Below are 14852 nucleotides of genomic sequence, written 5' to 3'. Positions count from 1 at the left end.
CAAATGAAAACGTAAAGAGTATGCGAATTGCAAAAAACTGTACAATATATATATATACTTTTCCTAGAAAGACATCAATTTCTGATGGACATCGCTACTATTCTATATACTCACCCCTATTCCAAAACCCGTTTTTTTTTCTACATTTAGCATTTTAACTTTTATGTTCTTCCTATGTCTGCTAGGAACTTCTAGCTGTTATATTATAGTCCTTATTAAATATCCTTTAAGCCTATATACTAACTATTTATTTAACATGTATCCTCGGACAGTTATTTTCACATGTGTAAATGGTATTCCATAACCCTCTGTTTTCCTCTACTAATATTCCTATTACAAGTAGTAGTACTATTATTAGTATTACTACAATTTGCTTTACAAGGCTATGTTAACATTTTTAGTCCCCCGCCATTTCACACAGGGTTAGTATATCCACAAGACTTGTTCCATCTTCCTTTTTTTAACAATTGCTTTCAAACGGCCATTTACAACTTTTGCGTTGAACCCCGTCTGGGACCCTATAAGGCACCCTGGGGCAACTTTGTTTCCCTCTATACGTGGTACTTTTGAAATGATGAAATACGTGTTTTTCAGTTTTGATATCTGATGAGCCATTTCAGATTTGTAGGGGTGGCCAAAGACTTCAATGCAAACTGTATTAGCATTTTGACATGCCGCCATTTTGTACAGGTTTGCTGTAGAGCATCGAAACTTATTCCGTCGTCTTTCTTTTGAAAATAGCTTTCAAACGATATACTACTTGACCCCCGTTGTCATTTGAAAATTTTGAGTTGGATCCCGTTTGGGACCCTCCGAGGGACCCTGGGGCAGCTTTGTTTCCCTCTATACGTAGCACTTTTGAAATGATGAAATACATGCTTTTCACTTTTGATATCTGTTGAGCCATTTCAGATTTCTAGGGGGTTGCCAAAGACTTTTCAATGCAAATTGTATTAATATTTGGACCTGCCACCATTTTGTACAGGTTCACTGTATAGCATCGAAACTTATTCCATCGTCTTTATTTTGAAAAGATTTTAAACGATATACTACTTGACCCCCTTTTCCACTTGAAAATTTTGAATTGGACCCCATCTGGGATCCTCGGAGGGGCCCTGGGAAGCAACTTTGTTTCCCTCAATACGTGGTACTTTTGAAATGATGAAATACGTGTTTTCTCGTTTTGACATACATTTCACCGTTTCCAAATTTTAGGGGTGGCAAAGGACTTTATGGACACCTGTATATATACGTATTCCTTTCCAATGTAATTCTGTTCCATAGTTTTCTTGCTTTCCTTTTATTCAACATTTCTTCTACATCTCCTTTAACGATATCCTACCGTTGCCTAAAGCTCGTCAAGTTCGCAATACTGCTACTTTTAAATTTCGTGTCTACTATTCAGTATCTCTTTACCACATGAAAACCTTAAGTTCTACCTTCTCTTCTGTTGATTGAATTATATGTTTTCTATTACCAACCAATTCTAACTTCAAACTTTACCCACCTCCCTCGTTTTCCCCTTATATTATATTTATCTACCATATTACCTTCCTGTCATTTCCTCACAATAGTATCTATATCACACACTCAAATTACGCATGCCTTCTTTTCTGTCTACCTACAATTACTTCTACTTTTAAGTATCTTCTTACACCAAAATTAAATGATCAATTCCAAGATGTAAACGACACGGATTAAGGTTGAAAGTAGTTATATAGAATAAGTAACTAGTGAAGAAGAACAAATAAATTTTATAAGAGTTGAATTGCCAGTTACATGAAAATTGGTATGATTTGTAGATTAAAATGATAAAAGTATTATGTCACTCCCCTTAAAAACAAAAACAGAAAAAAATAACAATAAAAAGAAAGTGGAGTTCTGAAATTAGGGAGATGAGGACAAAGAGTTGAGTTGAGTTGATTTTAGTTTAGCGTCCCTTTCAGCAGCGAGGCTATATGAGACGTGGACCTACTGATTAACGTGGAATCCGAACCACATGAGCTCCCGCCGGGAATCGAACCCGGGTCTCCCACGACGAGGACAAAGAATTTGGCAATTTCAACTTTCATAATTTTTCCCGATTCTATGTTGTTTCATGCTTCCTAGTTACCTTACGTAAGCAACAGCATTCCTGTCATATACAGTTGTTCAGTGGCTCAGTAAATACCAGTATATCTTCCAATATAACATTGCTTTCCCCCTAAAAACAACACTTTACATCCCCAGAAATGAATAAGAGAAATGGGACGTTTCGTACGTCGGCCAATACTGTATTAATTATCTCTGAAAGCACATTCAGCATTAACTAGTTATCATCTTCACCCTGTTTCTCCGCCATATATCCCCATGCAGTAAGAAAGTTGGTTTTGCACTTCTGGGAACTAAACACAAATTCAAGACATTAACCTTAATTCGAACGTACCGTAAGTTTATACACTCTTCCAAAGCGAGGGTAATTTTTACTGTATACTTTATCCCCATTCTCATCTTCCTTCTCTATCTTCCAATCGTCGGAATTAATAATTCTCCAAGCTGCTTCAAGCACCTCTCGGCCTTTTCTCTTGTATTCTTCTTCCTGGAATAGAAAATTCACGTTATATACATTCACTATGAAGCTACTAAATGCCGATACTTATTAAACATTAATTTCAATTATATTTTGATAGTAGGGAAAGGTTTGTCCTTTTGTTAACACCTGAAATTAGATTCAAGACCTCTCAACTCTACTGAAATGTTTTGTATTGTTCATTTTTTGGAAATTATTTCTTTCGTAGAGAGTATAATCGAAACTCAAATTTTCCAAATTAATTTCACGAAAACTTAGTCTTACAGCCAGTATGGTACATCGAAAGAACCCAAGTTATCGTACTTTATCCCAAACAATATTTCCAAATAATCGTTATGAACAGAATAAAGAGTGCAATACATTTATGCCTCACGGAAATATTTATTACCTGTCAGATTTTCACTTATCTCAAAACTATGTAAGTATCCATTTTTCTATAGACAGCATGAATGATTCAGTCGTGGAGGCTCACTTTTGGTGCGAGGGATTCTTGGTATTTGTCCAACAGCCCATGGATTTGTGATGGGCAACATCACATACGTGGGTTTCCTAGTTTTCTCACACATTTTCATTCCACCAATTATTTCATAATCATTCACTTTCATTAATCACCCGTCTCCTTTACTTTAAAAGACATAACAATTGGTCACTAAACTAGACATTTCATTTCATTTATTTTTTTATTCTTTCTTCAGAGCTTCAGCGTGGGAAAGTTAACCTGTCATTACGCAAAAGGATTTTTTTTCCGTACCATGAAACAAATATGAATTACACATTTTAGTTGTTGATTTGTAAGCTTATTACGTGGTACCTAATCGGATTGCAACTATCGATGTGTTTTGTCCACTCCTGAAAGAATAAGTTCAATTCAATGAACTGTGAGATTTGGAGATTTCGGGAGCAGGTAAACTATGCACATCAGCACATGCATCTTCCCTTCACAAACTATAGGACAGGCAGGCAAACTAGCAAGGGAAGTCGGCTATCCTTATTACTGCACAGCAATGGAAATTTCGATTTTGAAAACGTTCGAATCATATGTATTGAATCATACACTTGCATTTTACGTAAATAAAAAATGCTACAACACAATAAATAAACGGTGGAGTTGCTGAAAAAAAAAAATTCTCAGCATCGCTATTGATTGAAAAAGATTTCTAACCTGGATAGTACTTAAAACGAGTGTTTGGAGTTTAGCGCCCTCTTATAAGAGGAACAGATTTGTAGTTCACTGCTGGACCTAAACCACATGAGCTCGCACCAGGATAGGCTTGCTACAATGTTCAGGTAAAGCATGTGAACAATATTATTAGAAAAGGGACAAGAATGGTATAACATAAGCACAATCGCTGCAGCCTTTGCTGGAAGCATTTCCAGACGCTACTCTATCTCAAACACAGGTGTAACGGTAGTTCGGAGAATATAGGGCGCCAAACTATCTTTCAAAGACTAAGTGAGATCTGGATGGTCCATCACGGAGTGGTTGATAAAAATGTGGCGACTGCTGATATACTTGGCATGATTCAACGAACGACTATTGCCAGACAGATTGGACTCTAGGGATCGGTGCTCATAACTTTGCACCATCATGCGAGAAACGTTCGTTCATGATACTATATACGCTCACTATATGCGCTGTTAGAAGACAAGAAGCAAACTCGAGGGAATGGTGCCACTATATAATCCAAATATTTGAAAATAAGCCTCATGATGTGTAGTAAATATCGTAACAGGTGACACAAAATTGATTTACCGATATGATCTAAAATGAAATGTCAGCAAATTGTAAGTCGGTAATTTGGATATTTCCGGAAAAGAACCTCGTGTGAAAGGTAAATGTACACGAAACACGGGCCAGTAAGTTGTGGGCACTTCCTTCTAGAAAAGTGGGCAAGTGGACACCGTTCCACTAAAGGACAAAGAACGAATACTGCCGATTGGTATGGGGCAGGTGCCACGATTCTTTAAAAAAAGAAAATCTATTAGAGATTACCATAAAACGGGTGTCTGAACTCTTGTACCACAATTTCTCTGCGCACACTGCGATGCGGACAATCGAATTTCTAGTGGAGTCACATGTTCAGGTAGTTATTCAACGTGCTTATAAGCCCGTATCTGGCGCGATATAACTTTAGACAGAAGCTGTAAAAACGTACAGGTTCTGGAGTGGATGTCTCCAGATGTGATTTCAAATTATGTAAATATCAAGGAAGTATAAATATCAAGGAAGTACTTCAAAAAGACGCGATGGTTATTTGGAAGTCTTCGGTCCTGTATCCGGAAAATAACCTTAATGATCATCGTATATATTGAACTGGTGCGATTGAAATGAACCAACAACATGTTACAGTTGGGTGAAAGTCCACATCAGAACTTAAATATATATATAACTGCAGTCCATATCACACGAAGTACAATCCCAATTACTACTCGTGCTGGTTTTACATGGCCATTCACATCATTCTAACCACTTCCTATTTATTTTTTAAATCTTCCTAATAAGAGATCATCGTAATGTAATCCTTAATGTATTGTTTAAAAAGGTGAGTAAGCTTACTGGAACTGACATTTAAAAATTCTAAATTGTGATATTTTCATCACTGTGGAAAAGTAAAAATATTTTTCATTTCTCAATAGTAATCAGAGGCCACTGTCTGTAGACAAAATAACCCTATTAAAAATGCTACATTTGTTCAAAATCGTTATTTCGAACAGCGGTAACGTATATTCTTGAAAAGCTCTTTCTAATACTTTCGTATTAATTTGAAAGATGAGCAATTAATATGGGTGTTTATACTTTCAAAATCTACATCAAAATTAGTTTCTTTCGACAATAAAATTGGCAAAGTCGTCTAACCAATCGTTACAGTGGTTGGTACCAAAATACAGTACCTGCAGTTAATAATCATGCAACGCCTTAAGATTCTACCTAATCATTCATTTTGGATCGTGTTCATTCGAAGAGTTGAAGTGTATGCTTTCTAAAAGTACTGAAAAGGTTTGAGAAAAGCCTTCGGGTCTCATCCTAAACGAAGGGAAAATCTCAACCTATATCTCCTCGCGAGAGAAAGCGGGCAACCTCTTTGGCGGCTAACGTAGGTGGGGACCGACCGACTCCCGAGATAAGAAGTCAGCCTCTACCAAGCGCCAACGGCCTTCTCGGAGGGCGGGTGAGCGGACGGAGGTCAGGGCACCTTCTTGTCCTTAGGAGGGGAAAATGTCCTAAAAGGCAGATGAACCACTAGATGGTCAACAGCATGGAGATGTGGAAAGAAAATGGGAATACTACCACATTATCTTTTTCCCAGGAGGTATGAAGGAGGAGAATAAATAAATATGATGGTTCTTCCTGAGGTAAAAAATTCCGGAGGTAAAATAGTTCCCCGTTCGGATCACTCCGGGAAGAATCATCAGAGGAGAAAACAATAACTTTCATTTCAGCGTGGGAACCTGGAACGTACGAACTCTACGACGTGAGGGAAAACTTGAAAATTTAAAAGTGGAAATGGACAAATGTAAAGTAGACATAGTGGACTTGAGTGAAGTGAGATGGCCAGGGAAAGATGAGATAGTATCGGGAAATTACATAATATACTATTTGGGTGGCGATAAGGCCGAGAATGGTGTCACGATAGAAATGAAGAACGAAGTAGCAAGAAGTGTAACCGAAGTGGAATACTGCAGTGACAGTTTGATGTTTGTAAAACTACATGCAAAACCAGTGGATATTGTGATAATACAAGTGTATATGCCAACAACCGACCATGATGATAATGAAGTAGAAGTAATGTATGATCAGATCAGTGACATATTGCATCAGGAAGGAAGAGGTAAGATCAACGCCATAGTAAGGGGAGACTTCAACAGCGTAGTAGGAGAAGGAGCTGCGAATAAGGCAGTGGGACCATTTGGACTAGTTAGAAGAAATGAATGAGGTCAAATGCTTATCGACTTCTGTAGGCAACATGATCTGGTGGTGATGAATACGTGGTTTAAGAAAGAAAAGAAAAATCTGTACACGTGGAAAAGTCCAGGAGAAGAAACACTACCAAATCGATTACACTCTTGTGAAGCAACGTTTCAGGAATAGGATGCGAGACGTGAAGACACTACGAGGAGCAGACATTGATTCGGATTACAATCTTCTGATAGCGGAAATGCAAACCTGGTTAAAATCGATCAAGAAAAATGGGAGAAGAAATCGAAAATGGAACTTAGAGCGACTAAGAAATATCGACGATGATGTGAAAGAAGAGATTGAAGAAAAATTCTGTGCAATAGGCGACGTGATTAACAATATTGAGAATAGTTGGGGAAAAGTTAAACAGATTCTACTTGATACACTCCACAATGGAAAGATCACCGAGAAAACCATGAATAACTGAAGCAATGCCTAAGAAGGTGGAAGAACGCAGAAGGGCAGAAAACACGGACACATCAATGAATACAGAAGGATGAATAATGAATTGAGAAGAGAAACGGACAAAGCCAAAGAAATGTACATGGAGTAGATATGTGAAGAAATAATGGAACTTCAACAGCGCGGCAGATATGATATGATGTACCAGAAAGCACAAGAGTTAGGAGGGAAAACTAACAAAAGTATACGAACGTTCGGCATCGAAGATCAACAAGGTAATGTAACCACTGACCATCAAAGAATTCTTAGAATTTGGGAGGAGTACATAAAAGATCTGTACGATCAGAAGATATTGCGATCGAAGCAGAGGAAGAGGTGGATGATGATGAGAAAGGACCCAGTATATTGAAAAGTAAAGTAGCACAAGCAATCAAAGACATGCGAACGAGGAATGCCACTGGAGACGACGACATACCAGTAGATTTGTCAAGGGATTAGAAGACAACGCAATGAAAGTACTGACTTCACTTATTAACAAGATTATACCAGACTGGAGAATGGCCAAAGGATTTTCTTGGTGTTACAGTGATTGCATTGCCCAAGAAAACCAAGCAAAGAAGTGCAGAGATCACAGAACCATTAGCCTGATTTCCCACACTGGAAAGATCATTGCACGCATACTGAACAGACGGTTGGAAAGTAAGATAAATGAGAGGTTAGAAGAAGATCAATTTGGATTCCGGAAAGGAAAAGGCACGAGAGATGCTATTGGATTGATGAGAAATATATCAGAAAGAATTCTTGATGTAAAGGAAGAGTTGTGGTTTGCTTCATAGACTGGCGAAAAGCTTTCGACCGAGTCAATTGGACGAAACTTCTAAAATACTTAAAGAAATCGGAGTCAAGTGGAGAGATCGACGACTCATTCGAAACCTGTACATAGGACAACGAGTGAAGCTCCGCTTGAATGAAGGAAAAGCCAATAGTGTGCAGATTGGAAGAGGAATCAGATAAGGATGTAGTTTGTCGCCCCAATTATTCAACATTTACAATGAATGTTTAATGAAGGAAGCATTAATGGGAATTGGAGATTTCAAGATTAGAGGGCAGATCATTAACAAGATCAGGTATGTAGATGATGTGATTATAATAGCTAAAAAAAACCGAAGGAGAACTACAGGAGATGATTGACAAAATAGTTGACACTGGGAAACTGTAAAGAATGGAAAAATCTATGAGTTTTACGTCCCACGGTTATACCGGTTAGGCTAAAGGAGACTGTGATGATGAGTAATGAATGAAATGGTGGAATGAAGAAAGTGGGAGGAAACGGGAGAACCCCGAGGAAACCCACGCACACGGTGTTTGTCCACCACAAAGTTCACTTGGTGGGGGCTGGGATCGAACCTGGGACCCCGGGCATCAGAGGTGAACGCTCTACCACTGAGCCACCGCGGCCTGTATAGAATGGAAATTAGCATCGAAAAGTCGAAAGTCATGAGAATATCTCGTGGAAATACACCCTTACGGATCAGAGTAGAACAAAAAGCACTTGAAGAGAGCGATAATTTCAAGTATTTGGGAAGTATTTTGACGAGAGACGCTTATTGCACCAAAGAAATCAGGTCGAGAATTGCCATAGCTAGAGAAGCATTCAACAAGAAAAGATCACTCTTAACTAGTAGGCTCAATATTGGACTTAAGAAGAAGTTGGTCAAGTGTTATATATGGAGCATTGGACTGTATGGTTCAGAGACTTGGACATTATGGAAGCTAGAGAGGAAATATTTAGAGAGCTTCGAAATGTGGTGTTGGAGGAAGATGGTGAAGATAAAATGGACAGAGAGACCAACAAACGAAGATGTTTTAAAACGGATAAGAGAGAAGAGGACCTGCTAGCCACCATCCTTCGTAGAAAGGCAAATTGCATTGGACACATCTTGCGAAGAAATTGTCTTCTTTACACTGCCATAGTAGGAAATATGGAAGGGAAGCGAGGGATAGGAAGAAGAACACAGCTGATCGATGATCTGAAAGATAGGAGAAAATACGAGGGTCACTACGAAAGTTTTGAGATGTGAAATAGCTTACATACTTAAAATCAATTTAACACTTACAGTTTCTCAAAGTATTCACCATTACACTGTACACACTTTTGCATCCTCGAAAACCACTTTTGGAAGCAGTGTTGCTAGTCTTTTTCTTCAAGTATTGAAAGTTCATTCTCGTAAGCCACTACAGCTTTTTCAGGGCTGCAAAATATCTTCCCACGCATGCGATCTTTGATTCTGGGGAACAGAAAAGAATCACACGGGGCCAGGTCAGGGCTATACGGCGGATGAGTCATAAGTTTGACCTCCGTAGATGCTAAAAACTGAATAGTGATGTTGGCCGTGTGTGCGGACGCGTTGTCATGATGAAGCAGTATCCCACGCAATCCAGTTCTTGGACGCCGTTCCCGAAGCTTCTGGAACACGTTTGTTAGGCAAACAGTGGTGTACCACTGAGCAGTAACAGTCCTTTGTTATTCAAGTGGAACAGTTGCAACATGGCCAGATTTGGAGAAGAAAGTTGCGACCATCTTCTTCCCCACACTTCGCGGTCGCTTCACTTTTGTGAGTGGATTTTCATCTGGAAAGATCCAAACTGTAGACTGGCGTTTATTTTCAGGGTCAAATTGATAGATCCAAGTCTTATCACCAGTAACAATACCAGAGACGCGTCGAGAATTGCCTCCATCAAATCTTGCAAGCATTTCTTCACACCATTCCACACGCATGCGCTTTTGCTGTGCAGTCAAAGTGTGAGGCACCCAACAAAATGAAACCTTCCTGAGCCGAAGATGATCATAAAGAATTTTTGTTACTGCTGGCGATCCAATGTTCCCTGTAGATTCAATGTCCTTGAAAGTTGTTCGAGAATTTTCTCGAATCATTTGTTCCGCAGCGGCAATGTGTTCATCTGACACAGCTGTCGCCGGACGTCCAGCTCTCTCTTCATCTTTACGCGATGTTCGGCCTCTTCTGAATTCACCGAACCACCGAAAAATTGTAGCACGAAAAGGAGCAAGGTCCCCAAATGCCCCCTGCAAAAGCCAAGTGAAATCGTGAAGGATCATTGCCCGAAAATGTTCCCTTTCGAGCTCCATTCTAGACAGCCGAATACTGCTCACATCAACAAACAAGTGAAGGGGATACGGCCACGCCGATAAGCGAGGCGAGTTGAAACTTACTTCGCTTCTTCGCGATGGATACCACTACCGAACGCAATTGTTGGAATTCAAATACCGTGCCACAACAATGTGTATCTCAAAACTTTCGTAGTGACCCTCGTATTGGGAGTTAAAAGAGGAAGCTGAAGATCGACAAAAGTGGAAAAAACATTTCCAGGCCCAAATATATTCTTTAAAAAAAAAAAAAATCCTCATTAGTCTCAGGACCTGCGAAAGGCAGAATACTTAATAATTAATTATATATATATATATATATATATATATATATATATATATATATATATATATATATATATATATATAGAGAGAGAGAGAGAGAGAGAGTAAATATGTTATCTTTTGTACTCCGATTTTATCATCATTCTATTCATTACCTCATTCGTCTTTTGTTTCTATCTAAAACGAAATATTTCATTGCATTGTACAAGAATCATTCAGCAAATAACCAGACAGCTCATAAAGTTACCAAATAAATAGAGATGTACAGATCTGTGTGCGTCTACTACTAGATAAACATATTTGTAATTGTTTCGTGTTCGTAACGTAGTTCATTACTCAGTCTTTTACCGAAAGCTATAAACTGGACGTATGTTTATAGTATCCAACTTGCGTTCCAAATAGAACAAATGTCAGTTATCAAGCTTTATGTCAGACTCAATGCAACTGTTGGGAAAACGAAACGACGAAAAAAAAAAAAAAAAAACATATTAGGGACAATACGGTGTCGCGTTCGTTAGATATCTGAGTAGGGACAACAACAAAATAAAAATAATAATTAAAAAAACGCAAATATGGCAGTGTATAGTGATGAGCAAATGCAAGACCAAGACCCGGGTGGTCTTGGTCTTGGTCTTGCACACCCAGTCTTGGTCTTGGTCTTGGTCTTGCTTTTAAGAAATCTTATGCTTTTCATACGGAAATTTTACTCTGGATATAAGGGATAATAATTCTACAATGTGCCAATAGTAACGGAAATACAATGTATGTTTCTAAATGTAATATACAATTTATCTTCGTGTAAGTATGATGATACTGTATAACATGGGCGATGATCTTTTTTTTTTTTTTTCAGTAGGTGCCCACGCTTCACTACTTATAAGATAAACCACAACGTTTCATATTTTTTTTTCTATTTCTTTTTTAACAGATCCAATACTCCACTAGTTCCCAAACTGGGGAGGCTACTCTTAAGACGCATGAAAGAAAATCAACACGGCACACATTACTGAAATACCATAAATTGCAAAATTATTTTTACACTCTAAACGCGTCAGATTTTTTCTTTTCAACCACGATTAGCCGATCTTTGTATTGAATAAACTTCTAATTAAATATTGAGATTTTGTTTTACTCATTCCAAATATGTACTCTATGGGGCAGAAACATGGGCATTACACAAAGCAATGAAAACACGGAAAACGATTGGCAAGGTGTTATAAATAGTAGCAGTAAGGGAAAACACAAGAAGTTTAGATATAATTTAAGAGGAGGAAGAGGAACTGGTTGGAACATTGGCTGAGGAGGAACTGTATTATGAGAGACGTGCTAGAGGGTATGGTGGATGGAAAGAGAGGGAGAGGTGAAGGAGATTGCAGTTGAAGGAAGGTATTAAAACAGAAAATTGCTACGTAAGACGAAGAGACTAGCTAAGGGTCACCACACATCGAAGGTTCTTAGTTGCAGCAAGTGACCTGCCAATAATGACAGAATAGCTATGATGATGATGATGATATGTTTAGCAATATTGGCCAAAAAGAGAGAGAAAAAATTAAAATAATATTGATTATAATCAAACCAGGTTTAACGAAATCTGCAATATTTCGAGTTTGCTCCTGATTTAATGGAAATAGTTCCTGCACTTCGTTCTTATGCACTGATAAAATATATTTTTTCAGTCCTGAAGTGTTTCTGGTTTTCATTTTTATTGCCACTTTATTCTTTATTTTCTTTTCTTTTTTTTCTTTTTTTTTGGCTGCATAGTTTGCATAACCCATAGGGATGCTCCCCACTTTCCGTATCAACTTTGAAGTACACATGAGATTTACTTTTTGCGCTTGCCACTTGCATTTTTCATTTTGCAAATTTCTTCTTACTGTACGTTTAAGGCGTTTCGTCAGGAAACTGTCGGAAGCAAAGTAACTGATGGGTGAAGAACAAATAACTCTTTTGCCATATTTATACCAGGACTAGCCAACAAACTTTACCAGCTCGAAGGTCAAAAGTTTAAGTTTACACCAGATAACCTACACCTGTAGAATAGTGTCCGATTTCCCAATAAGTAATCTTCATTGTTTAAAAACGTAGGAATGCATCGTAATCCAGCACCAATGACACATTTCTTTTTGTGCAACAAGCTTTGATTAGAATGACACCTGTGTGGCTTGAAAACGAGTAATAACTACAGAAAACGCGAACAACCGATTCACAAAACGATATACTGTAGCTATATGCTACAAGGCCAGATCGACTCACACGTATTGCATAAACTACTGGAAACACATTCCTCCAGCGGCATTTTTATTGAAACCAAAGACTTCAAGTGAAAGATGTAATGATTTTTTCCCCTTTTTACATTCTATAAAAGAATTTAATAGTACCGGTACTTGTGCCAGAGTCTTGGTCTTGCATCGGGATTCCTGGTCTTGGTCTTGGTCTTGCATGCAAGACTCTTGCAAAAACTGCAAGACCAAGAGTCTTGTGCTCATCACTAGCAGTGTAGAAAAGACGCAACAGAACCATTCGGAGGGACAGTTTCCAGAGTTTCCCTTTCATATTCTGGCTTACAGTGTGGAAAAATAAGGCTTAGGTAAAGTGATGAAAGGAGAGGATGAACTAAGTGTTCCGACACCACTTAACTGTCGGGATATAAACGAGAGGCACCTAAGAGGTGCGGGATAACAATACCAAATTTATAGCAGTAAAGCACATGCTAAATGGGGGCGACTCCACCACTAGTCTTAGGCGACTAGAACCACGAGTAAAATTAGACAAGGTAATGAATATGAATTTAGTGTTAAAATAATTTGAAAATAACCAATGCATTTTCATTGAAAATTGGTAGCAATAAGGGCGTTAAGGAATATATGGTAGAGCAAGGGAATAGCAACTAATTTAGAACAGTCTCACCCTAATTCGAGGTAGTTCCAATCTTCTCCCTCTTACTCATAGGTGATGTTTAGGCGCTGTCCTCGAAGTTCCAGTGACTTGCAGGTTGGGTTGTCCTGATGAAGTCCATGTTGAATACTTGTCCGACAATCAACCATGGCATTGAATCCAAAGGCAGGGAGACCCCGATGCGTCTCGCGTCGTGGTTGAGATCCAAAGACCCAGATCGTGCTCTCTCAATTGCTTTTGACCTGACTGTCCCTCTGACGTCAGAATGAGATGATGGTGACACCACAGAGTTTCCTGAGCGTGGTCGATTACCCAAAAATGACATTGACGAAGTCCATGTTTCTACATGTCGTCGACTCAACACAAAGTTCTCAAACTTTCTCCTGAGATTGCTAACGTTGTCAGGTAAACGAACCAGAAAGAGACTCACCTGAGTCAAAGTACTTACTTCTGTATTTATTACTTCCTTGTTGTAACATCGTGTCGTGGGTAAACGAACGAAACGGACAATGTCTTGCAGTGGCCTGACTATGAGGGGCCAATGAGGTCGAACCAATTGAGAGAAGCAATTGATCTAACAAAGCAAATTAAAAGCGTCGCGTATGAGACTGTTTGGTAGGCAAAAGGTAATAGGAAGTTGCTACCAGTGTTTATTACAAATTACAAGTACAAAGACTTCCTCAATAAGAGCAAAACAATGGTTAATTTATCTTTCGATGTAAAGTCAGCTAGCGACGTACAACAGAATATTGGTGTTAATAACATCAGGCAGTGAACTCTTGAAGGCTGTTTGGCTTCCATTGATGGCTGGTTGAATTTCCACATGAAATAAAGATGTCCTAGTTTGTCCTGACTTCATATCCCGTAACATAAGTCAAATCAAAATGTCATATGCTACGAACCGAACGTCCATCCACTGCCTAAAAAGAAATTAACACTATTGTGTCCATGCAACGAATGGTCAGAATAATAAATCCTACAAGAGACTGCGTTTACCAGGTCGTCTAAAAAGCACGGAGTCTTTGGCGTACAAAATGCCATCCCATGTGAGTTGTAGCGAGTCAAATGTGATGTCAGTTGACCGCTGAAGCCACTAGATGTGCAAGAGTGTTGGAATTTTTGAGTAACGTGTTGTGCCGTGAAGATTAGTGTACTTTTCGCAAAACTATGCTGCATTTCATAATTTAAGTTTGATAAAGGCGCAAACGCTACGCAGACCCGTTAACACATTTGTGTAGTTTATAAACAAGATACGTTATCACAAACAACAGCCTAAATACGGTTCGGTCGCTTTTTTTCTCGAAATTTCGATGTCCAAAGTGCTTCTCGCAGTAGACAACCAACCACAGCACGATATTCTAGTAAAAGTAGGGCAAGATTGGTATATAAAGGTCATAACATCACCAATAACCTACACATTTATCACCAAATAGTGTTAAAACATGTGGACGCTGCTGGCTAATGTTTGAGAGCAACATGATTTAAATCACAAACATTTATTCCACCCAATTTCTAGCTGCGAATCTGTACTGAAACGTAACGATCTCGAAGCGGTTGAGCCGGTGACGAAACTGGAT

At 38.7% G+C, this 14852-nt stretch overlaps 1 protein-coding gene across 2 annotated transcripts in view; it reads right to left on the bottom strand.

Annotated features, from left to right (window-relative positions):
• The window catches only part of Start1 (Steroidogenic acute regulatory protein-like), a 251063-nt gene that overhangs the window by 31774 nt on the left and 204437 nt on the right, over positions 1-14852 (bottom strand). For both annotated transcript variants that reach the window (XM_081735713.1, XM_081735712.1), the window contains exon 10: positions 2426-2578. In XM_081735713.1, coding sequence (XP_081591839.1) covers positions 2426-2578 — 153 coding nt within the window. The remainder of the gene's footprint in view (positions 1-2425; positions 2579-14852) is intronic.

Source organism: Thermobia domestica, chromosome 13 (assembly GCF_964235325.1).
Source record: "Thermobia domestica chromosome 13, izTheDome1.hap1.1, whole genome shotgun sequence".
Taxonomy (NCBI): Eukaryota; Metazoa; Arthropoda; class Insecta; order Zygentoma; family Lepismatidae; genus Thermobia; species Thermobia domestica.
The sequence above is the reverse complement of the archived record's forward strand: the minus strand, read 5'-3'. Positions and strand labels throughout refer to the sequence as shown.